The following is a 23,587-nucleotide window of genomic DNA, read 5'->3' on the forward strand; positions in this document are numbered from 1 at the left end:
CCCAGGACAGAGGTCACCCACAGACCCCATGGCAGGTGTGGTTTGATGTCAACTTCCAGGTGAGTTCCTCATTTCCAGGTGAGTTCCTCATTTCCAGGTGAATTCTTCACTTCCAGGTGAGTTCCTCACTTCCACGTGAATTCCTCTCTCTTTTTCCTCCTTACTTCCACATCCCGCCTGTGTTTTTTTCCCTGTTTGTTGAGAATTTGCCTTTTTTCCCCCAAGGTCAACCCCCCCCCCCCAGTCAAACCTTCCTCCCTCCTCCTCCTCCTCCTCCTCCTGGTAATCCCGGCTGACGCGGGCGTGGGCGGCGTTAATCCCCTGCCCGGAAATCCCGGGATAAATGAGGAAGTTGGGAGGGAGGCCTGTGCCCCTGCTGGGGTTAATTAATTAACGATTCCTGCCTTGATTGATTCCGCAATAAACTCCCCAGAAAGGGAGGGGGAGCGGGCGCTGAGTCACGGCTGCTCCGGATGACTCAAATCCTTGGAACTGGGAGTAAATCAGCAAGTTTGGCAACAGTGCTTTGAATAAATCATTAATCTGGGGAAGGGCTAATCAGGGGAGAAGTGAAGGAGGCTCCAGTCCTGTGGAAAGGGATCCCAAATGATTTATTCGTTAATTGAAAATTAATTAAGGAATTTGGGTTTTTTTTTTGCAGGAGATGTGAGTGGGGGGAAAAAAAAGTTTCAGGGAGGAAGTGATATTTGGGATAATTTCAGGGATAATAGCAATAATTTTGGGGATAATTTGAGGGGTTTATAATAGGGAAGAGGGGAAGGAGGAGAGGGGTGAGAAAAGCAAAATCACCTTTTCATGGTTAAAAAAAACCCCCCAAATTTGGCAAATTAAAGGAGCTTTTCCAGGACTGGAGCACAGGGGCGTGAGTAGGGGGAGAACAAAAACGAGTGAACAAGGTCCCCAATTAAAGCTGGAACACCCCAAAATTCAGCCCTGAGTTGTGAAGGGGAAAAAACTGGGCAAGAAAAGGGACAAAACAAGAAAAAAAAAAAGCGATTTTGGCTGATTTTGGTTATTTTGAAACAGCTCCGGCAGCGACGGTTTCGCAATTCTTGGGCTGAGGTGGGGCACAAACAGCTCCATCTTTAAATCACTGATTAAGGTGGAACCCAGGAAAACTGGGGTGAAATCCAGGGAAAAAAGTCCATGCACGTTGTCCCAAGCCAGCCCGGGTTGGAAAGCCCCCAAACCACCCAAAATGTGGTGAAACCCGCCCAAAATGAGCCGTTCTGGGCCCGTCTCCCCTCACGCTGTTTGTGGGACAGGAGGGGACACGGAGCCACGTTCCCATCCCAATCTCTGGGCTTAATTAATCACAAACATCCCTGGGCTTGATTAATCACAAACGAGGAGGCTCTGAAACAGCTGGAATTGGTTTGGGGAGGAAAAATCCCCAAAATAAATAAAACGTGGACAGAGGGTGGGGGGAGAGAAGGGTTCAGAGCAGGGAAGAGTTGGACTAAATAGCAATTAAACCTGATTGAGCTTAATTAACCTCAGTCTGCTGCTCATCTGACAGATGAGAACCTTGGGGAATGGGTTTATCCCCAAATTCTGGGTGTTTGCACCAAAAGTGGTTGGGGTTTAGCGGCGCAGAGGGGGAGGGGAAGGAAGAGGCGGGACAAGGGTTGGTTAACGAGAATCTAATGAGTCATTAGTCAGATAATCTAAATTAGACTCGTCAGGCAATGAGGAACAGCACCAGCAGCGGGGGCAGGAGGGGCCGCGGCTCCGCCCTGGGGGGGTCCCGGCCTCATTTTGGGCTCAAACCGCCGGAAATCAGTGAAAGGGCGGAATCTGTGACCCGAGCCTGGGCAAGGAGGCCCCGCTGGTCCCGCCCTGTCCCGCTGGGGCACCCGCAGCGTTTCCAGAGGGGTTTTGGTCCCCATTCCCCAAAGTCCAGCTGGGATTGCCCTCAGCACTCCCCGCTCCCGCTCCGCCCGCACAATCCGTGGGGGATCCCTCGATCCCGGGATCCACCCGCAGCTCACGCTGGGCTTTTTGGTTGGTTCTGCGTCTCCTCGATGATTCCCGGCCGCTCCAGGTCACCCCAGAGGGGTTTCTGGCCCCTCCATGGATTGAGTTCCTAAATCAAGAGTCCCCTTGGGATATCCCAGCTCCTCCACGCGGAGTTTTGGCTTCTCCACAGGGTGGAGATTTCCCCATCCGTGGGATTTCCAAAGGATTCCACGGAGCAGAATTTGGGGTTCAGAGAGTTCAGGAGGTTCAGAGCCGTGGAGAACAAACCCCGGTGTCCCCCCGCGTCCTCCCGGCCGGAATCTTTGGGAATTCACCCCAAAGTTTGGGGGTGACTTTGGGTCCGACGGGCGCGGGGTCGCGTTTCCCATGGTCAGGAGGAGGCCACTGAGGGGAGCTCGTGGGGGCCCCTCTGCTTCTCCCCCGAGGCTGAGCCCTCACCTGGAGCGAGGAAAGGTGAGAACCCGAGCTGCAATCTGAGATCCACGTCCAAAACCAGCCCCAAATCCTCCATCCCCATCCTCATCCTCATCCTCACCATCCATTTCCCAAGCTGGAGTCTGAGATCCACGTCCAAAAACAGCCCAAAATCCTCCATCCCCATCCTCATCCTCACCATCCATTTCCCAACGCCTTCACCCAAGCTGGAGTCTGAGATCCACGTCCAAAAACAGCCCAAAATCCTCCACCCTCATCCTCATCCTCACCATCCATTTCCCAATGGTGCCACCTTCACCCAAGCTGGAATCTGAGATCCACATCCGAAAACACCCAAAATCCTCCACCCTCATCCTTAAAAAACACCCCAAGTCCTCCAAAAAACACCCCAAATCCTCCTCCATGCTCATCCTCATCCTCACCGTCCATTTCCCAATGGCGCTGCCTTCACCCAAGCTGGAATCTGAGATCCGAATCCAAAACCACCCCAAATCCTCCTCCGTGCCCATCCTCATCCTCACCGTCCGTTTCCCAAGCTGGAATCTGAGATCCGAATCCAAAACCACCCCAAATCCTCCTCCATGCCCATCCTCATCCTCACCATCCATTTCCCAATGGTGCCACCTTCACCCAAGCTGGAATCTGAGATCCACATCCAAAGCCACCCAAAACTGTCCATCCTCATCCTCACCGTCCATTTCCCAATGGTGCCACCTTCACCCGAGCTGGAATCTGAGTTCCGAATCCAAACCCACCCCAAATCCTCCTCCGTGCCCATCCTCATCCTCACCGTCCGTTTGCCGTGGATCACGTCGGGATCTCGGGCCGGGCGGCGGCGCCGCGCTCGGCCTGGTGCCTGTCCATGACCTGCAGCACGTCCTCCAGGATGGAGGGGCCCAGGTCCACGTGCAGGGACAGCAGGGAGCCGGCGTGGGACAGGAAGGGCTCGGCCTCGCCGTTGGCGGCCGCACGGGGACACGGCGATGGCGGCGATGGCGATGGTGATGATGGTGACGGCGCCGTGGCCTCGTCCAGGTGCAGCCGCGGAGGCTTCGGCGGCGCCTGCGCCGCGGGCAGGGTCAGGGCCTGGGCAGCGCCGAGCGCCGGCAGCGAGATCGCGTTCTTGAGCAGCGGCGACGGCGCGGCCGCCTCGGCGCCCGACACGGCGCCCGACACGGTGGCCGTGCGCGAGAACTCGAACGGCGCCGTCGTCGTCGTCGCCTCCTCGGCGCGGTCAGCGGCGCCGCGGGGCAGCAGGTGGAACTTGCCCTGCAGGAAGGAGACGTCGCCGAAGGTGTCGCCCTGGCCGCCGCTGCCCACGTGGATGGTGTGGCGGAAGTCGCCCAGGGGCGGGCTGATCATGTCCGAGGAGAGGATGTCCCGCAGCTTCTCCTTCCTGCCCTTGCGGCTGCCCCGCTTCAGGTAGATGGGCACCTTGGTGGCCATGGCGCTCAGGGCAGCCTGCGAGAGGAGAAGGGCTCAGCTCCGAGTCCTCGGCGCTCGGGAATGCACCCCAGACCTCCCCCTGCTGCGGTACCGACACCCGGAGAGCGGGGAATGGAATCGGGGAAATGCAGGGTTTGGGATTTTCGGGAGGAGCTGGGGGTCAGGAGAGCAGAGCGCTGGGAAGAGGCGTTTTGAACCCAAAAGGGATTTGGGATTTTCTCACCCTGCTCTGTCCTCGGCCCCACCCAGCCCAGCTGGAGTAAAAAAACAGAAATTTCGGAGATTTGGGGCCAGAAGGGGAAGGAAGTTGGGGTTTCCCCTGTTTCAGCCGTGAACTCTTGAGTTCAGCTGAATCTGGGCAGGATTTTCCGGCTCTGGGGGAGAAATGAGGCAAAAAAGGGAATTTTTTGGTGCCACGAACGCGTCCAGCCTTAGGATTCGCCTCGGTGGGAGGGGAAAAAGGGATGGAAAGGGTTTGGGGCCGCCAGAACGCTCCCTGCTAAATCAGCAGTGGGGAGTTCTGGAGGTTTTCGCCCTTTGCACGAATTCTCAGGGCAGAAAAATTCCACCCACCCCGGGCTTTGTAAACGCGGCGCCGGCGGCGGGGACAGAGCAGCGCCGGGGATTTAGGGACGCTGTGTGAGGGATTTAGGGACGGGTTTGGCCCGGGTGGGACACCCGGAGGGGCCTCTCCCGGCCGGGTTTGTCCCTAAAACCACAACAACAACAGCAGCAGCGCCCGAGGGATGGAAAATCCCATTTCTCCTTCACGGCTGCAAACCTGCCCTGACCCTGCCTGTTCCCTGCCTTTGGGGAATATTCCTGCAAAATTCCCTGCTTTTGGGGGAATATTCCTGCAAAATTCCCTGCTTTTAGGGAATATTCCTTCAAAATTCCCTGCCTTTGGGGGAATATTCCTTCAAAATTCCCTGGTTTTGGGGATATTCCTTCAAAATTCACTGCTTTTAGGGGAATATTCCTTCAAAATTCCCTGCTTTTGGGGGAATATTCCTGCAAAATTCCCTGCTTTTAGGGAATATTCCTTCAAAATTCCCTGCCTTTGGGGGAATATTCCTTCAAAATTCACTGCTTTTAGGGGAATATTCCCTCAAAATTCCCTGCTTTTGGGGATATTCCTGCAAAATTCCCTGCCTTTGGGGGAATATTCCTTCAAAATTCCCTGCTTTTGGGGATATTCCTGCAAAATTTCCTGCTTTTGGGGATATTCCTTCAAAATTCCCTGCCTTTGGGGGAATATTCCTTCAAAATTCACTGCTTTTAGGGGAATATTCCCTCAAAATTCCCTGCTTTTGGGGATATTCCTGCAAAATTCCCTGCTTTTGGGGGAATATTCCTTCAAAATTCCCTGCTTTTGGGGATATTCTTTCAAAATTCCCTGCTTTTGGGAATATTCCCTCAAAATTCCCTGCTTTTGGGGATATTCCCTCAGAATTCCCTGCTTTTGGGGATATTCCCTTATTACCCTATTTTTAGGAAGTATTCCCTTATAATTCCTTGGTTTTAGGGAACATTCCCTTATAATTCCCTGTGTTTAGGGTATAACCCCCCCATTTTTAAGGAATACTCTCTCATTATCCCCCATTTTTAAGGAATACTCCCTTACTATCCCATTTGTAGGGAATAATCCCCCATTTTTAGGGAATTCTCCCTCATTATCCCATATTTTTAGGAACTGTTCCCTTATCATCCCCTGTTTTTAGGAAATACTCCCTTATTATCCTGTTCTCATGGACTTCTCCCCATTTATGCCCTGTTTATATGGAATTCTGCCCCATTATTCCCCATTTTTATGGAATTCTCCCCCGTTTTCCTGGAATTCTCCCCCGTTATTCCCCATTTCCCCCCAACCCCCCCAGACCCCGTTACCGGCACCGGCGCCGCTCCCGAGGCCTCGAGGGGAGGGAAGGGAAGGGAAGGGAAGGGAAGGGAAGGGAAGGGAAGGGAAGGGAAGGGAAGGGAAGGGAAGGGAAGGGAAGGGAAGGGAAGGGAGAGGATCCCAGAATGGGGAAAGGATCCCGGGATGGGGAGAGGATCCTGGGGAAGGGAAAGGATCCCGGGATGGGGAGAGGATCCCAGGATAGGGAGAGGATGCCGGGGACGGGGAGAGGATCCTGGGGAAGGGAAAGGATCCCGGGATGGGGAGAGGATCCCAGGATAGGGAGAGGATGCCGGGGACGGGGAGAGGATCCTGGGGAAGGGAAAGGATCCCAGGATGGGGAGAGGATCCCAGGATAGGGAGAGGATCCCGGGATGGGGAGAGGATCCTGGGGAAGGGAGAGGATCCCAGGATAGGGAGAGGATGCCGGGGACGGGGAGAGGATCCCGGGGCGATCCCGGGGATCGGGGCAGGGCCCGGCCCCGGCGGCTCCGGGCAGGAGAATCCTGACGGTGCAGAATGAGCGGCCGCTAATCCCGGGATTAGCGCGGGACGGATGGACAGAGGGACGGACGGACGGACGGGAGGGGGCGGCGGCGCCGGGCGGGCGGCAGGGACAGCGATGGGGAAAATCTGCCTTGGGAATCGGGATCGGCACCGCGGAAAAAGGGGAATCAGAGGGGAAAAAGTGAAATTGGAGGGAAAAAAAATGGAATTATAGGGGGCGAAATGGGTTTGTAGGGGAAAGAAGTGGATTTGGAGGGAAGAAAAATGGATTTGGAGGGAATAAAGCGGATTTGTAGGTTATGAAAAATGTGGATTCCCAGGTGGGGCTGAGGATGACGATGATGGTGATGGTGATGGTGATGGTGATGGTGATGATGATGGTGATGGTGATGAAGGGATGAACATCCCGGAGCTGTCGGAGCCCTGGGATCCGGATTTTCCCTTCCTGGGCTTTTCCCACCCCAAATTTGCTGCCGCCCCCCCCCCCGACCTCGGTGCCTCCCCCCGGGCGCTCCTGCTCGGACAAAGCCCCGGGAACGGGGAAATGCCGGGAATGGGGAAATGGGAAATGCTGGGAATGGGGAAATGGGAAATGCTGGGAATGGGGAAATGGGAAATGCCGGGAATGGGGAAATGGGAAATGCTGGGAATGGGGAAATGGGAAATGCCGGGAATGGGGGAAATGCTGGGAATGGGGGAAATGGGAAATGCTGGGAATGGGGAAATGCCGGGAACGGGGAAATGGGAAATGCTGGGAATGGGGGAAATGCCGGGAATGGGGAAATGCCGGGAATGGGGGAAATGGGAAATGCTGGGAATGGGGGAAATGCCGGGAATGGGGAAATGCCGGGAACGGGGCGAGCCCAGCCCCGCATCCCTGCGGGGAGATCCCGAACAGGGGGGAAATGCGCCGGGAAAGGAAGAAAACACCAGGAAAGCTGCAGGAAAGAATCCAATCCTGGGAATTTCCATCCCTGAAATCCCAGGAGAAGCCAGGACACCCCGAAGGACGAGTCAGGAATGAGGAAAACAGGGAAAAACAGGGGGAAAAACAGGGGGAAAAACAGGGAAAAAACTGGAAAAAAAGCAGGAAAAAACAGGGGGAAAACCGGAAAAAAAACAGGGAAAAAACCGGGAAAAAACCGGGAAAAAGGGGATGTTTTCCCCGGGATCCGAGTGGGAGGAGCTCCAGGAGCTGCTCCCAGGACTCCGACCCCTGGAATCGCCTGAATCAGCAGATTCGATTCCCACGGAGGAAAATTTGAGGAATTTCCCCCCATTTCTATCAATTCTGGTTCCAAGAGAGGAAATCCCGCTCCTTTTCCGTCCATTTTTGGTGAATTTGGGTTTGGTTCGGGAGGAATTTGGGATCTTTTTTTGTAAATTACAGGAAAATTTTGTCCCTTTTTCAGCACTTGGGGCTTCAGCACATCCAGGTCTTTAATTTCCACCTGGTTTTGGGAATTCAGGCTTCAGCTCAGGAGAAATTTGGGATCTTTCTGCCTCTTGCCACAAATTTACCTCTCACGACCTGGAAATTTGACTCATTTTCCACCCGGATTTGGAGATTCCTACCTCAGTCTGGAATTTTCTGCCCATTTTCAGCCCCTTGAGCTTCAGCACCTCAACATTTTTACTTTCCCCCTCCGTTTTTTCATAAAAATTCCAATTTCCTGCTCATTTTGGGCCCTGCCGCACAGAAATTTGGGGTTTTTTTGGCCAATTTTCAGGACTTTTGGTGCTGTCTGAGCGGCCCTTCCCCACCCTGCTGCGATCCCGTCCTCCTTTTCCCCAGGTGGGGATTCGGGGATGGAATTCAATCCTTAAATCTCCTTTTCCCATGGGAATGGCCCGAGGGAGGCGCAGCCTCCGAAACCTCCTCGGGTTCCTCCCATTCCTCCCTCCGGAGCCTTTCCAGCCTTTTTTGGGTGCCCGGTTTCGCTCCCCTCCTCCCCGGGAAGCGGATTTGCCCCGGGACCGCTCCCGAGCTTGGATTTTCCCAAAAAGGGACGGAAAAGCCCCAATTTCCCCGCGGTCCCGGCGCTGCAGGAGCGGGAGAGAGGAGGAGGAGGAGCCCCTTGGGATGATGAAGGCCGCGGTCGGGGTTTTTAGGGAATGGGGATTTTGGGAACCCGTCCGTGAGCTCCGAGCACGGGAGGAGCCGGGATGGGTTAAAATCGATTAAAAGCGGGGAAAATCGCCCCGATCCCGACCCACCTGGGGAGCGCAGCGCAGAGCCCGGCCCGGGGGCAGCGCAGCGGCGCCACTTCCATGCCAGGGACCCGCCGGGCTCCTCCCTTTTCCCGGAAAATCCCGGGCTCGGGACAGGCCCGGAGGATGAGGATGAGGAAGGAAGGAAGGAATCTCGGCCTCGGCCACCGCCCGACCCCTCCCGGTGACAGAAAATCCACGGGAAAAGCCAAATTCCGGGAAAAGCCAAACTCCGGGAAAAGCCAAACTCCGGGAAAAGCCAAATTCCAGGAAAAGCCAAAATCCAGGAAAAGCCAAATTCCAGGAAAAGCCAAATTCCAGGAAAAGCCAAAATCCAGGAAAAGCAGCGGCGGCGGCGGCTCCTCCGGGCCGGGAAGTGGCGCAGGAGCGGCCGCGGGTCGGGGATGGGGTCGGAGTCCGCTCGGGCTCCCGGACACTCCTTGGAAATGCGGGGGCGCGGAAATCTCGGGATTCGGAAATCCGGGGCTTCGGGAATCCGGGGATTCAGGAAATCCGGGGATTCAGAAATCCGGGGGTTCGGAAATCCGGAGGTTCAGAAATCCGGGGGTTCGGGAATCCGGGGGTTTGGGAATCCAGGGATTCTCCTGTTCGCAGGAAAAAACGCCCGGAAAGCGCCGGGCCGGGATCCGGGGCCGTTCAAGGGATTCCGGGGCCGTTCCGGGGCCGTTCCGGGGCTATTCCAAGGATCCAGGGGCCGTTCCGGGGATTCCGGGGCCGTTCCGGGGCTCTGCCGCTGCTCTAAGCCGGGAGCGGGCGGAGCCGGGGTCTCCAATTAAGCGCTGTTTTAATTAAGCGCTGTTTTAATTAAGCCGGGCCGCGGAGAGGGCGGGGGCCCTGGGGGAAGGTTCCGCTCTTTTTCCCCGGATCAAAGGAAGGAATCGCTGCCTTCCCTTGAAACCCGGGATGTGGATCCGGGATGTGGACCCGGGATGGGACAGCGCCGCCAGCGCCGCCGGGAGGGCACGAAAGGCTCAGCCCGGGACAGCCCGGGATGGAGGGGGAATCCCGGGATTGGGGGGGAATCCCGGGATTGGGGGGGAGTCCTGGGATTGGGGGGGAATCCCGGGATGGAGGGGGAATCCCGGGATTGGGGGGGAATCCTGGGATTGGGGGGGGAATCCTCTTCCTTTTTCCTTTTCCTTTTCCTTTTCCTTTCCCTTCCCTTCCCTTCCCTTTCCCTTCATTCCCGGGGGTGTCACCCCCTGATCGCAGGATCGGGATCTGGAATTCAGGATCGGGATCGGGGCTGGAATCCAGGATTTGGGATTGGGGATCAGGGCCGGGATTTGGGATCCAGGATCAGGATTCGGGATCGGGGCTGGAATCTGGGATCAGGATTCGGGATCGGGATTCAGGATCTGGGCTGGGATTCGGGATCGAGATTCGGGATCGGTCCCAGCGGATCCCAGGCCCCACCCCGGCCTCGCTTCCCTTCCCGGGAATTCCCGGAGCTCCCTTGGAGTCCCCCCGAAAATAAACCTGGAAAGATCCCAGGGGGATCGGGTCCCTGCCCCAAAACCCTCGGGAATTCCCAAATTAAATCCTGAATTTGGGATGGGATTGAACGGTGGGGGCTCTGTGGGGTGGAAGAGTCGAAATTCCCAAATTCTTCCTCCTCCTCTGGCTCTTCCCGCTGCTGTTTTAACCAAAATCTGAGTTTTTCCAAGGGAAACTGAGGCTGGGGGGGAGAACCCAAGGGGAAAACTGGGAGGAAATTTGGATTCTGCTCCATTTGTAAAGAAAAAAAAAAAAAAGGAAATCAAGCTGGAAATGGGAGGAAAATAAGATTTTATGGATGTCGGAAAAATTGTATTTGATTTGGGGTGAGAAATGCTGGAATTGGGCAAAGAGCAGGGGAGGAGCTGGGAGGTGACCTCAGCACTTCCCAACTGCTCCGTGGGGATATTTGGGGAGAAAAAGGAGATTTTGGGGAAAATCCCAGCCACACACCAGTCATGAGTGTAATCCCCCTCCCCAGCCCCAATTTTCCCAGGTTTTACCCCAAAATCCTCCCCCTGGATTTGCCCTTTCCCTCAGGAAACGACACGGGCACAGGCAGAAACTTTAATTAATTTTCACCTTCATCATCATAAATTTGGGGCAGAAAGTTTGGGCAAAGGGTCAAAGCCAGACCTGCAGCTGGTTTGGTTTTCCCTGGGAAGCAGCAGCAGCACCAGGAACCCCTAATTAATTAATTGGGTTTGGATTAATTAAACTCCAAGCCCCCTAATGAGGCCACCAAAGGTGGGGGGTGACCCCAGGACAGGGAGGATCCCACGCCCGGATTCCCCTTCCCAAATTCCTGAATCCTGAATTCTCCTGGGGGAATCCTCCACAGGCAGGGCCATTCTGGGGGGCTTTAACCACAATTCCAGGAGCTTGAACCGAAATTCCAGGAGTTTCTCCCCAATTCCAGGAGTTAACCAGAATTCCAGGAGCTTGAACAGGAATTCCAGGAGTTTTAACCCAAATTCCAGGAGTTTCTCCACAATTCCAGGAATTTCTCCCCAATTCCAGGAATTTCTCCCCAATTCCAGGAGTTTCTCCCCAATTCCAGGAATTTCAGCCCCAATTCCAGGAGTTTCTCCCCAATTCCAGGCGTTTCTCCCCAATTCCAGGAATTTCTCCCCAATTCCAGGAGTTTCTCCCCAATTCCAGGAATTTCAGCCCCAATTCCAGGAGTTTCTCCCCAATTCCAGGCGTTTCTCCCCAATTCCAGGAATTTCTCCCCAATTCCAGGAGTTTCTCCCCAATTCCAGGAGTTTCTCCCCAATTCCAGGAATTTCAGCCCCAATTCCAGGAGTTTCTCCCCAATTCCAGGCGTTTCTCCCCAATTCCAGGAGTTTCTCCCCAATTCCAGGCGTTTCTCCCCAATTCCAGGAATTTCTCCCCAATTCCAGGAGTTTCTCCCCAATTCCAGGAATTTCTCCCCAATTCCAGGCGTTTCTCCCCGGTTCTGCAGCCCCGCGTGGGGAGGGGCAGAGCTGGGGCTCAGATCCTCACGACCTGGGCGGCCACGCAGGGGCTGCGCCGGGGGGCGGCCCCGGGAATGTCCCTGGGGTTGTCCCCCTGTCCGTCCCTGTGTCCATCCCTGTGTCCGTCCCCCTGTCCGTCCCCGTGTCCGTCCCCGTGTCCGTCCCCCTGTCCGTCCCCGTGTCTGTCCCCGTGTCCGTCCCCGTGTCCGTCCCTCCGCAGCAGCAGCCGCCCGTAGGTGCCCCCGGCCTGGCCCTTGGTCAATCGCCCGGGGTTGATGCAGACACAGCCCAGGACGTCCTGAGGGACAGAGGGACAGAGGGACAGGGGGACAGGGACAGAGGGACAGAGGGACAGGGAAAAGGGACAGGGACGCGGAAAAGGGGATGGGGACAGGGATGAGGGACAAGAGGACAGGGGGCAAGGATGGGGACAGAGACAGGGATGGGGACAGGGAGCAGGGGTGGGGACAGCAGGGGGAGTAAAACATCCATGAATGCAAAGGAACTGGGACCCCCAGCCCCTCCGGCCCCCAGGTCCAGGGGATTTGGGATCCTCCGGCCCTTCCAGACCCCAACACCCACCAAGCCCGGGGGATTTGTGCGCCCCCATCCCCACTCCCGGCCCTTCCTGGGGCTTTTCCTGCTGAAATTCACCCCGGGGGAGTCCCAGGAGGGTCCCAAGGGGGTCCCAGGGGTCTCTCAGGGGTCCCAGGAGGGTCCCAGGGGTCTCTTGGGGGTCCTGGGGGGTCCCAGGGGGGGTCCCAGGGGTCTCTCAGGGGATCCTGGGGGGTCTCTTGGGGGTCCCAGGGGTCTCTCTGGGGTCTCTCGGGGGTCCCAGGGGTCTCTCAGGGGTCTCTTGGGGGTCTCTGGGGTCTCTCAGGGGTCCCAAGGGGGTCCCGGGGGTCTCTCAGGGGTCCCAGGAGGGTCCCAGGGGTCTCTGGGGGGTCCCAGGGGATCCCGGGGGTCTCTGGGGTCTCTCTGGGGTCTCTCTGGGGTCTCTGGGGGGTCCCAGGGGGTCCCAGGGTCCCACCTTGATGAAGAAGCGCAGCTCCGAGGGCGTCACCAGCACGTCCGGGGTCACCGGCAGCGCCGCGAACGCCCCCAGAGCCTCGAAATCCACGTTGATCTCCTCAGAGGGCGGGTACAGGGGGTAAAAACTGGGGAGAAACGGGGATTTGGGGTGAGAAACGGGGATTTGGGGTGAGAAACAGGGATTTGGGGTGAGAGATGGGGATTTGGGCTGAGAAACGGGGATTTGGGGTGAGAAACGGGGATTTGGGGTGAGAAACGGGGATTTTGGGGGGGAAAATGGAATTTGGGGAGGAAAAATGGGATTTGGGGTGAGAAATGGGGATTTTGGGAGGGAAAAATGGGGATTTTGGGGGAGGAAAGAGGGGGTTTTGAGAAGGAAGGAGGAGTTTTGGGCAGAAAAAGCCGTTTTTTGGGGAGGAAGGAGGGATTTTGGGGAGGAAGGAGGGGATTTTGGGGAGGAAGGAGGGGTTTTGGGGCAGAAAAAGCCGATTTTGGGGGTTCTCACCTGCGCTGGGTCAGGACGTGCCGCAGGATCCGCGTGAAGCGATCGGAGACCCCGGGGGAGCTGCGGGAGGAACGGGAGAGAAATGGGTGAAAAAAGGGAGGAAACGGGAAAAAATGGGTGGGAAAAAAAGGGGAAAATGGGAGAGGAAAATGGGGAGAAAGAGGGGATTTGGGGGGAAAGGGAGGAGAGAAAAGGGAGAGGAGAAAAAGGGTAAAGAAAAAGAGGAAAATGTTGAAAAAGGGGGGGGAGATGAAAGAAAGGGGAGGAAAGGGAACAGAGAGGGGAAAAGGTTAAAAAATGGGGGGAAAAGGCGAAAAAAAGGGAAAAAGGTCAAAAGGAGGAAGAGGCACCTGCAGATCTCCTCGGCCCCCAGGTGCAGCAGGAGGTCGGTGGAGGTGAGGCCCAGGACGACGCCGTCGATGTCCAGGGTGCAGGGATCGGGCACCAGGAGCACGCGCTGGACACACGGACACGGGACGGACAGACGGACACATGGGATGGACACACGGACACGGGACGGACACACGGACAGGGGACGGACACATGGGATGGACACACGGACACGGGACGGACACACGGACACGGGATGGACACACGGACACACGGACACGGGACGGACACACGGACACATGGGATGGACACACGGACACATGGGATGGACAGACGGACACATGGGATGGACACACGGACACACGGACACACGGACACATGGGATGGACACACGGACACACGGACACGGGACGGACACACGGACACATGGGACGGACACACGGACACGGGACGGACACGGGATGGACAGACGGACAGACGGACACGGGACGGACAGACGGACACGGGACGGACACACGGACACACGGACACACGGACACGGGACGGACAAACGGACAGGGGACGGACAGACGGACACACGGGATGGACACACGGACACACGGACACATGGGATGGACACGGGATGGACACACGGACAGGGGACGGACACACGGACACATGGGATGGACAGACGGACACATGGGATGGACACACAGATGGGATGGACACGGGATGGACACACGGACACGGGACGGACACACGGACAGGGGATGGACACACGGGATGGACACATGGACATATGGACACGGGATGGACACACGGACAGCCCTGTGAGCCCCAGGATGCCCCAAATCCTCCTAAAATGCCCCAAAACCCCCCTGGAATGCCCCAAACCCCCCCGGAATGCCCCAAATTGGCCCTAATTCACCCCAAAACCGCCCCAATCCCATCGAGTTTTCCTTAAATGCCCAAAACGTTCCCCAGACCCCCAGGGCCGAGCTGGGGCCGGCGCAGGAACCTCTCAGAAGGGACGGAAATCATCGAACGCAGGGATTGGAACCCAAAAAGGGCTGGGAGGGGCGCCGGGAGCCCTGGAACCCCCACGATCCCAAATCCTCTGCGGCCCCGCAGAGAAAAGGGGAATTTCAGCCCAAATCCCGGCCCGAGGGGCTCGGGGACGTTTTGGGGTGAAAACCGCGAATTTTGGGGCCGGTACCGCTCTGTCCTCCTTGGGCAGGTCCGAGAGGGAGAAGGGCGGCTGAGGGTACACGGGGGGGTGGGAGACGTCGCGGAGAGACGGCACCAGGACCAGCTGGGAGCCAGAGCTGGAGAGAAAAACGGGGAAAATGGGGAATGAGAGAGGTTTGGGGTGAAAAATGGCGATTTTGGGAAAAAAAATCCCATGGGAATGGGGAATTTGGGGCTGGTTCAGTGAGCCCCAGAGTGAGGGCACCAGCACCAGCACTGGGGAAAAGAGGGAAAAATGGGACTGGGGAGGAAAAATGAGAGAGTTTTGGGGTGAGAAGTGGCGATTTTGGGGTGGAAAGTGGCGATTTTGGGGTGGAAAGTGGCGATTTTGGGACAAACCCCCCCCGGGGCTGGGGAATTTGGGGTGGGGAATTTGGGAATGGGGAATTGAGGGATTGTGAATTGGGGATTGTGAATTTGGGGTGGGGAATTTGGGATGGGGAATTGGGGGTGGGGAATTTGGGATGGGGAATTTGGGGATTGTGAATTTGGGGTGGGGAATTTGGGATGGGGAATTGGGGGTGGGGAATTTGGGGATGGGGAATTTGGGATGGGGAATTTGGGGTGGGGAATTTGGGATGGGGAATTGGGGGATTGTGAATTTGGGATGGGGAATTTGGGGATTGTGAATTTGGGATGGGGAATTTGGGGATTGTGAATTTGGGATGGGGAATTTGGGGATTGTGAATTTGGGATGGGGAATTTGGGATGGGGAATTTGGGGATTGTGAATTTGGGATGGGGAATTTGGGGTGGGGAATTTGGGATGGGGAATTGGGGGATTGTGAATTTGGGGTGGGGAATTTGGGATGGGGAATTGGGGATTGTGAATTTGGGGATGGGAAATTGGGGATTGTGAATTGGGATGGGGAATTGGGGGATTGTGAATTTGGGGTGGGGAATTTGGGGTGGGGAATTGGGGACTGTGAATTGGGATGGGGAATTGGGGGATTGTGAATTTGGGATTGTGAATTTGGGGTGGGGAATTGGGGACTGTGAACTGGGGGTGGTCCCGTCCCCACCTGCGGGTGCCCTCGACGATGGTCCTGAGGCAGAGCCTGAGCACGTCCGGGAAGGGGCTCAGGAGCTGGCAGCCCTGAAATGGGGCAGAACCCCGGGATTTGCACAATCCCAGGGATTCTGGGATTTGGGGCTCCCCGGAGCCGCGGGCACTGGGGGGATTTTGGGGGGCCCCTCCTCACCTCCACCTGCTCGTGCTTGGCGTCCAGGAAGGGCCCAAACTGGGGGAAAACGGAGAAAATCGGCAAAAAATCAGCCCCCCAAAAAATACAATTTTTGATAATTCTCGTTAATGAACCCCAAAGTTTAGCCCACACCCCCCAAAGAATTGAGAAAATCGGCAAAAAAATCACCCCAAAAATATGATTTGAAATAAGCATATAATTTTAATAATTATATATTATAAAATAGATAACTTTAATAATTCATTCATCAATGAACCCAAATTTCAGCCCAAACCCCCCAAAAAATTGAGAAAATCGGCAAAAAAAATCACCCCAAAAATAGAATTTAAAATAACTATAAAATATATAATTTTAATAATTATATATTATAAAATATATCATTTTAATAATTCATTCATCAATGAACCCAAATTTCACCCCAAACCCCCAAAATTTCAAGGCAAAATGAGCCCAAAAAGGGGAAATTGCTGAAATTGGTGCTTTGTGCCCAGAGAGGGAACAGGGATTTGACTCCAAGGGCAGGGTTTGCTCTTCAAATTGAGATTTTCTGGCACTTTGGGCTGAGAAATGAGGATTTTGGGGGTTGTGGGTGAAAAATGAGAGGTTTGGGGCACTTTTAGGGTGAAAAAATGAGAGTTTTGGGCACTTTTAGGGTGAAAAATGAGAGATTTGGGCACTTTTGGGTGAACAATGAGTGATTTGGGCACTTCTGGGTGAAAAATGAGAGATTTGGGCACTTTTGGGTGAACAATGAGAGATTTGGGCACTTTTAGGTGAAAAATGAGAGATTTGGGCACTTTTGGGTGAAAAATGAGAGATTTGGGCACTTTTGGGTGAACAATGAGAGATTTGGGCACTTTTGGGTGAACAATGAGGGGTTTGGGGCATTTTTGGGTGAAAAATGAGAGATTTGGGCACTCTTGGGTGAAAAATGAGGGGTTTGGGCACTTTTGGGTGAACAATGAGGGGTTTGGGGTCAGCAATGGGATTTTAATGTGAATTCCGGGGGTTTGGAGCCTCCCCAGCGTTTGGAGGCCGCGGGCTCGGGGTGATGATGGCGCCGTTCATTAAAACTCGCAGCTAATGAATGAGGCGTTCGTTAATTAAACCGCGCCGCTAATGAGGTGTTAATTAATGAACGAATTCCCCACCAGGATGCAGAGGTCGGGCCGGTCCCGCGCCACCACGTCCAGGAGGTCCCGGAGGGGCTCGAAGGCGGCGCTGTCCGAGGGCGTGAAGGGGCCGCAGGCAACGAGCACCGAGCGCGGGGCTGGGAACGGGAATGATGGGGAATGATGGGGAATAATGGGGGAAATAATGGGGGAATGATGGGGGAATGATGGGGAATGATGGGGGAATAATGGGGGAATAATGGGGGAATGATGGGGAATGATGGGGAATAATGGGGGAAATAATGGGGGAATAATGGGGGAATGATGGGGGAAATAATGGGGGAATGATGGGGGAATGATGGGGGAATAATGGGGGATAATGGGGGAATGAGGGGGGATTAATGGGGGAATAATGGGGGAATAATGGGGGAATGATGGGGGAATAATGGGGGAAATAATGGGGGAATGATGGGGGATTAATGGGGAATGATGGGGGAAATAATGGGGGATTAATGGGGGAATGATGGGGGAATAATGGGGGAATGATGGGGAATGATGGGGGAAATAATGGGGGATTAATGGGGGAATAATGGGGGAATGATGGGGAATGATGGGGAATGATGGGGGAATGATGGGGGAATGATGGGGGAATGATGGGGGAATGATGGGGAATGATGGGGGAATAATGGGGGAATGATGGGGAATGATGGGGAATAATGGGGGAATAATGGGGGAATGATGGGGGAATGATGGGGAATAATGGGGGAAATAATGGGGGATTAATGGGGGAATAATGGGGGAATAATGGGGGAATAATGGGGGAATAATGGGGGAATGATGGGGAATGATGGGGGAATGATGGGGAATGATGGGGGAATGATGGGGGAATGATGGGGAATAATGGGGGAATAATGGGGGAAATGATGGGGGAATAATGGGGGAAATGATGGGGGAATAATGGGGGAAATGATGGGGGAATAATGGGGGATTAATGGGGGAAATAATGGGGGATTAATGGGGAAATAATGGGGGAATAATGGGGGAATGATGGGGGATTAATGGGGAATAATGGGGGATTAATGGGGGAATGATGGGGAATAATGGGGGATTAATGGGGAATAATGGGGGATTAATGGGGGAATGATGGGGAATAATGGGGGAATGATGGGGAATAATGGGGGATTAATGGGGGAATGATGGGGGATTAATGGGGAATAATGGGGGAATGATGGGGGATTAATGGGGGAATGATGGGGGATTAATGGGGGATTAATGGGGAACAATGGGGGAATAATGGGGGAAACGATGGGGGAATGACGGGGGAATAATGGGGGAATAATGGGGAGTTTGGGAAATAATGGGGTTTGGGAAAATAATGGGGATTGGGGAATAATGGGGTTTGGGGAAATAATGGGGAGTTTGGGGAAATAATGGGGGTTTGGGGAAAATGGGGATTGTGGGGGAAAATGGGGTTTGGGGAATAAAATGGGGGTTTGGGGAAAATGGAGGTTTGGGGAAAATGGGGATTGGGGGAAAATGGGGATTGGGGGAAAATGGGGTTTGGGGGGAAAATGGGGATTGGGGGGAAAATGAGGAGTTTGGGGAGAAATAGGGGTTGGGGGAAATAATGGGGGTTGGGAAAAACGGGGGTTTTGGGAAAATGGGGGTTTGGGGGAAAATGGGGTTTGGGAAGGGGAAAAGGGGATTTGGGGACAATAAAGGAGTTTGGGGACAGAAAGGGAGAAAAAGGGGGAGATGGAATCCAAAGGGAACTTTGGGGGTAAAAAAGGGGATTTGGGGGCAGAAATGAGGACAGAAAGTGGAGCTCACCCGCCATGGGCTCCGTGGGGGTGTGGAAGGGCAGAGGGACCCCCTGGGAAAGGCAGGGATGGCTAAAAATGCTCCAAATCCACCCCAAAATGCCCCGATTCCACCCCAAATCCACCCCAAATCCCCCAATTCCACCCCAAATTCCCCAATTCCACCCCAAATCCAACCCAAAATGCCCCAATTCCTCCAATTCCACCCCAAATGCCCCAAATCCACCCCAAACCCCCCAATTCCACCCCAAATGCTCCAATTCCACCCCAAATGCTCCAATTCCACCCCAAATGCTCCAAATCCACCCCAAAATGCTCCAATTCCACCCCATTTCCCCCAATTCCACCCCAAATTCCCCAAATCCACCCCAAATCCGCCCCAAATCCACCCCAAATGCCCCAATTCCTCCCCAAATCTCCCCCAATCTGGGGTCACCTCGTAGAGTTTGGTCACCACCATCCTCCTGCCCGTGGTGTTGGTGCCTTCCAGAGCCACCACCTGAGGGATTGGGGGAAAAAGGGCGGAAATTGGGAAAAAGGGTGGGAATAAGGGAAAAGGGGCGGGAATTGGGGGGAAAGGGGCAGGAATTGGGAAAAGGGGCAGGAATTGGGGGGAAAGGGGCAGGAATTCGGGGACAAGGGGCAGAAATTGGGGGAAAGGGGCAGGAATTGGGGGAAAAGGGGCAGGAATTGGGGGGAAAGGGGCAGGAATTGGGAAAAGGGGCAGGAATTGGGGACAAGGGGCAGGAATTGGGGACAAGGGGCAGGAATTGGGGGGCACAAGGGGGATGCCCCCATTCTGACCTGCCCTGGGAACAGGGAATATTCCGGAAGCTCCGAGAGGTCCAGGGGCACCTGGGCCCCCCCCGAGTGCTCCCTGTCCCCCAGCAGCAGCACGGATTTGGGGTTCAGCTTCCCGTTCCCATCACAGCCGATCTGGCCCAGCACCGTCAGCGGCTCCTGCGGACCCAAACGGGGCCAATTCACCCCAAAATGGGGTGGGGGGCACAGAAAATGGGGGGTTTAACCCCAAAATGGGGGAGATTAACACAAAATGGGGATTTTTACCCAAAATAGGGGGGATTAACACAAAATGGGGCCTTTAACGCAGGGATTAACCCAAAATGGGGGGGATTCCCCCCAAATCAGAGAGGTTTAAACCAAAAGGAGAGGATTTAACACAAAGCAGGGAAGATTCACACCAGAACAGGGGGTTCCACCCCAAATGGGGAGGTTCAGTACAAAATGGGGGGATTCACCCCAAATGGGGAGGTTCAGTACAAAATGGGGGGTCTCTCTCACCCCAAATGGGGAGGTTCAGTACAAAATGGGGGGGTCTCACCCCAAATGGGGAGGTTCAGTACAAAATGGGGGGGATTGACCCCAAATGGGGAGGTTCAGTACAAATGGGGGGGTCTCACCCCAAATGGGGAGGTTCAGTACAAATGGGGGGGTCTCTCTCACCCCAAATGGGGAGGTTCAGTACAAAATGGGGGGGTCTCTCTCACCCCAAATGGGGAGGTTCAGTACAAAATGGGGGGGTCTCACCCCAAATGGGGAGGTTCAGTACAAAATGGGGGGGGGTCTCACCCCAAATGGGGAGGTTCAGTACAAAATGGGGGGGTCTCTCTCACCCCGAAGGGCGCAGGGCCTCACCTGAGCGGGGAGCGCGGCGCAGCTGAAGCCGTCCAGGCCGTGGTGCCTCCGCAGAACCTCCCCGAGCGCCTCGACCCGCTCGGCCAGCACTGGGGGGGCACGGGGTCACCAAACAACCCCTGACCCCTGACCCCAACCCTGACCCCTGTTTGGTGTCACCAAACAACCCCTGACCCCTGACCCCTGGGTGACCCCGGTGTCACCAAACAACCCCTGACCCCAACCCTGAGCCCTGCTTGGTGTCACCAAACAACCCCTGACCCCTGACCCCAACCCTGACCCCTGCTTGGTGTCACCAAACAACCCCTGACCCCTGGGTGACCCCGGCGTCACCAAACAACCCCTGACCTCAACCCCTGACCCCTGACCCTGATCCCAACCCCTGACCCTGATCCCAACCCCTGACCCTGATCCCAACCCCTGACCCTGATCCCCCAGCACCGGGGGGGGACCAGGGTCACCAAACAACCCCTGACCCCTCCTGAGCTCAGAGTGACCCTGGTGTCACCAAAGACCTCTTGAGCCCTGACCCTGAGCCCTATTTGGTGTCACCAAACACCCCCTGACCCTGACCCCAGAGTGACCCTGACCCTCCTCGAGCTGGGGGTGACCCTGGCGTCACCAAACACCCCCTGACCCCGACCCCCCTGGATCCGGGCTGTCCCCGTGTCCCCCCCGTGTCCCCGCCCACCTTCCCTGACGTCCAGCGCCTTCTGGAACATGAACCTGTAGGGTTTGCTCAGGCTGCGCTCGGGGCTCCCGAAGGTTCTGACGCCGCCGCCGCCGCCGCCGCCGCCCCAGGCCGGGCCCCGCGCGGCCCCGAACGAGGCCACGACCTCGCCCCGGCCGCCCCTGCTCGGGTACTTGAGGGAGGGGGCGGCGCTGAGGGCACAGAACAGGGCGGGGAGTTGGGGCTAGGGTTAGGGTTAGGGGATTTGGGGCTGCCCCACCCGGAAATTCGGGGCATTTGGGGTTCGCTCCGTTTCGTTACCCCTGTCCTGAGCACCCCGTGCAGCCTGAAGGGCTGAATTGCCCGGGAGCAGAGGGGATTCGGGGCTTTGGGCTGGTTAATGAGGCTTTAAAAAGAATTAGAGTTTGTGGCTTTAACGGCTTTGGGATTGCAAAGCGTTCGGTGAGGAATTTAACAATTCCCCCCGAATTTACAGAGCTAAAATGCTCCAAAATTCAACTCCCACAATGATTCAGGATTTTAGTTTGGGTTGATTAATGTGGCTTTAAAAATAAATACTTGTAGGTTTAAAGGCTTTGGAATTGCAAGTTCAGGGCGGATTTAACAATCCCCCCCGAATTCACAGAGCTGAAATGCTCCAAAATCCAACTCCCACAACGATTTGGGATTTTAAGGGAAAGGCAGGAAGCGAAGGGGGAAGAGGTGGCTGAGGAGCCCTCACTGACCTCGGGGAGAAGCTGCCGGGGGAGAAGAGCCCCGAGGGGCTGCGGGAGGACGGCGCCCGCTTGGCCCGGGGGGTCTCAGGTGTGGAATGGCTGCGCTTGTGGGGGCCCTGCAGGGAACAGGCACAGCACAGTGACCTCTGTGGGGTGCATTTACGGCAAACCCCGCGGGTTTGGGGTGACTCCCACCTTGGACGGGGTGGTGTAGGCGTCCAGCAGCTCGTCCTCCTGCTCCTCGTCCAGGCTGCTCTGGGTTAAGGGCTAAAAACGCTCCTGGTTTGGGGTGGAACCCAAAGTCTGAGAATTCCTCCCACTCCCAGCCTCTCCCTGGGGATCTGGGACAGCTCAGGGCCCCCATTTTCTGCCAGAGCCCCCAGAACTGCTCAGGATCTCCTCGGGATTTTGGGATCTCCTCAGGATTTTGGGATCTCCTCGGGATCTCCTCAGGATCTCAGGATAACCTCGGGATCTCCTTGGGATAAGCTCAGGATCTCCTGGGATGTTGGGATCTCCTCAGGATCTCCTGGGATGTGAGGATATCCCCGGGATCTCCTCAGGATCTCAGGATAACCTCAGGATCTCCTGGGATGTGAGGATATCCCCAGGATCTCCTCAGGATCTCCTGGGATTTCAGGATAACCTCAGGATCTCCTGGGATGTGAGGATATCCCCGGGATCTCCTCAGGATCTCAGGATAACCTCAGGATCTCCTGGGATGTGAGGATATCCCCGGGATCTCCTCGGGATCTCCTCAGGATTTCGGGATCTCCTCAGGGTCCCCTGGGATGTGAGGATACAGCTCCTGGAGCGAGTGGATGTCGTGGAGCAGCCCCCGGCGCTCGTCCCTCCCGCGCCGCCCGCGGCTGCCGCGCTTTGCCAGCACCTGGGGCAGCAGGACGGGCGTGGGGTGAGCGCTCCTGGCCATCCCGGGGCCTTTTGGGGATCGAAGGGGAGAACTGGGGACCCTCACCTCGTGCTCGAAGGCGTCCAGGCCCTCGGGGGTGAGCTGCAGGTCCAGGTCTTTGCTGGTGACGAAGGCCAGCAGCTCGTTGGCCAAGGCCACCGGGCCCAGCCCGTGGCTCAGGCACAGCTCCACCACTGAGGGGAGAACGGGGACTCAGGGGCTCCCAAGTCCCACCGAGATTCCCCCCAAAAACATTTGGCTCCCTCCCCCAATCACCCCCTCAATTCTCTGTGCCCCCCCAAACCCGGCAGGTCCCAAAATCCTGGACCCCACAACAGCCGCCGTGAACCAAATAACCCCTCAGGGCTCCCCTGGGACCCCCCAAACCTCCTCTGACACCCCCAGTCCCCCCTCACAGCCCCCCTGACACCCCCAAACCCCTTCCTCCTCCCCAAGCCCCTCCATCTCCCCCCACAGGCCGCGTCCCCCGGAGCCCTCACGCTTGTCGGGCACGTCCTCGCCCTCGCAGCGCAGCTCGAAGAGCCGCAGCTCCCTCAGCACCGCCTCGGCCGTCACCGCCTCCGGGCCCCGCTCCGGCTCCAGCTCCGGCTCCATCCCCGGCTCCGCCATATCCGCGCTCGAACAGCGCGGGCGCGGCTCCGTGAGGGGAAGGGCGTGGCCACACCGTATAAGGAGAAAAGGCGTGACGAAGGAGGGGTAAAAGGCGTGGTTATTCAAATTTAGACAGAAGGGACCAATGGGAGGGCGATGGGCGGGTGAGGAGGCGGGACCGGCGTGCTCCAAGCACCGCCCATCGGGGGTGGGAGGGGAAAAGGGCGGGAGGAAAAAAAGGGCGGGAAAATTCGCGCCCTCAGAGCGCTGAGGGGGCGG

The 23,587-nt window shown here is 56.2% G+C and overlaps 2 protein-coding genes across 2 annotated transcripts; both read right to left on the reverse strand.

Moving 5' to 3' along the window:
* Positions 1-1,649: 1,649 nt before the first annotated feature.
* Positions 1,650-9,422, reverse strand: CDC42EP2 (CDC42 effector protein 2). Its single transcript, XM_066570746.1, has 3 exons — positions 8,504-9,422; positions 3,227-3,897; positions 1,650-2,439 (listed from the first exon to the last, which is right to left on the reverse strand). The coding sequence occupies exon 2, from the start codon at positions 3,880-3,882 to the stop codon at positions 3,244-3,246; it is 639 nt and encodes a 212-aa protein (XP_066426843.1). The 5' UTR covers positions 3,883-3,897; positions 8,504-9,422; the 3' UTR covers positions 1,650-2,439; positions 3,227-3,243.
* A 2,087-nt stretch (positions 9,423-11,509) lies between these two features.
* On the reverse strand, positions 11,510-23,334 carry POLA2 (DNA polymerase alpha 2, accessory subunit). The gene is made up of 18 exons (XM_066570221.1): positions 23,197-23,334; positions 22,763-22,890; positions 22,590-22,675; positions 21,982-22,036; positions 21,796-21,902; positions 21,071-21,261; positions 20,380-20,468; positions 19,528-19,683; positions 19,160-19,222; positions 18,734-18,776; positions 16,943-17,061; positions 15,789-15,827; positions 15,609-15,682; positions 14,556-14,664; positions 13,381-13,487; positions 13,031-13,090; positions 12,524-12,650; positions 11,510-11,791 (listed from the first exon to the last, which is right to left on the reverse strand). The coding sequence occupies exons 1-18, from the start codon at positions 23,324-23,326 to the stop codon at positions 11,510-11,512; spliced, it is 1,965 nt and encodes a 654-aa protein (XP_066426318.1). The 5' UTR covers positions 23,327-23,334.
* Positions 23,335-23,587: the final 253 nt, after the last annotated feature.

The sequence above is a fragment of the Molothrus aeneus genome, unplaced genomic scaffold (genome assembly GCF_037042795.1).
Source record: "Molothrus aeneus isolate 106 unplaced genomic scaffold, BPBGC_Maene_1.0 scaffold_30, whole genome shotgun sequence".
Taxonomy (NCBI): Eukaryota; Metazoa; Chordata; class Aves; order Passeriformes; family Icteridae; genus Molothrus; species Molothrus aeneus.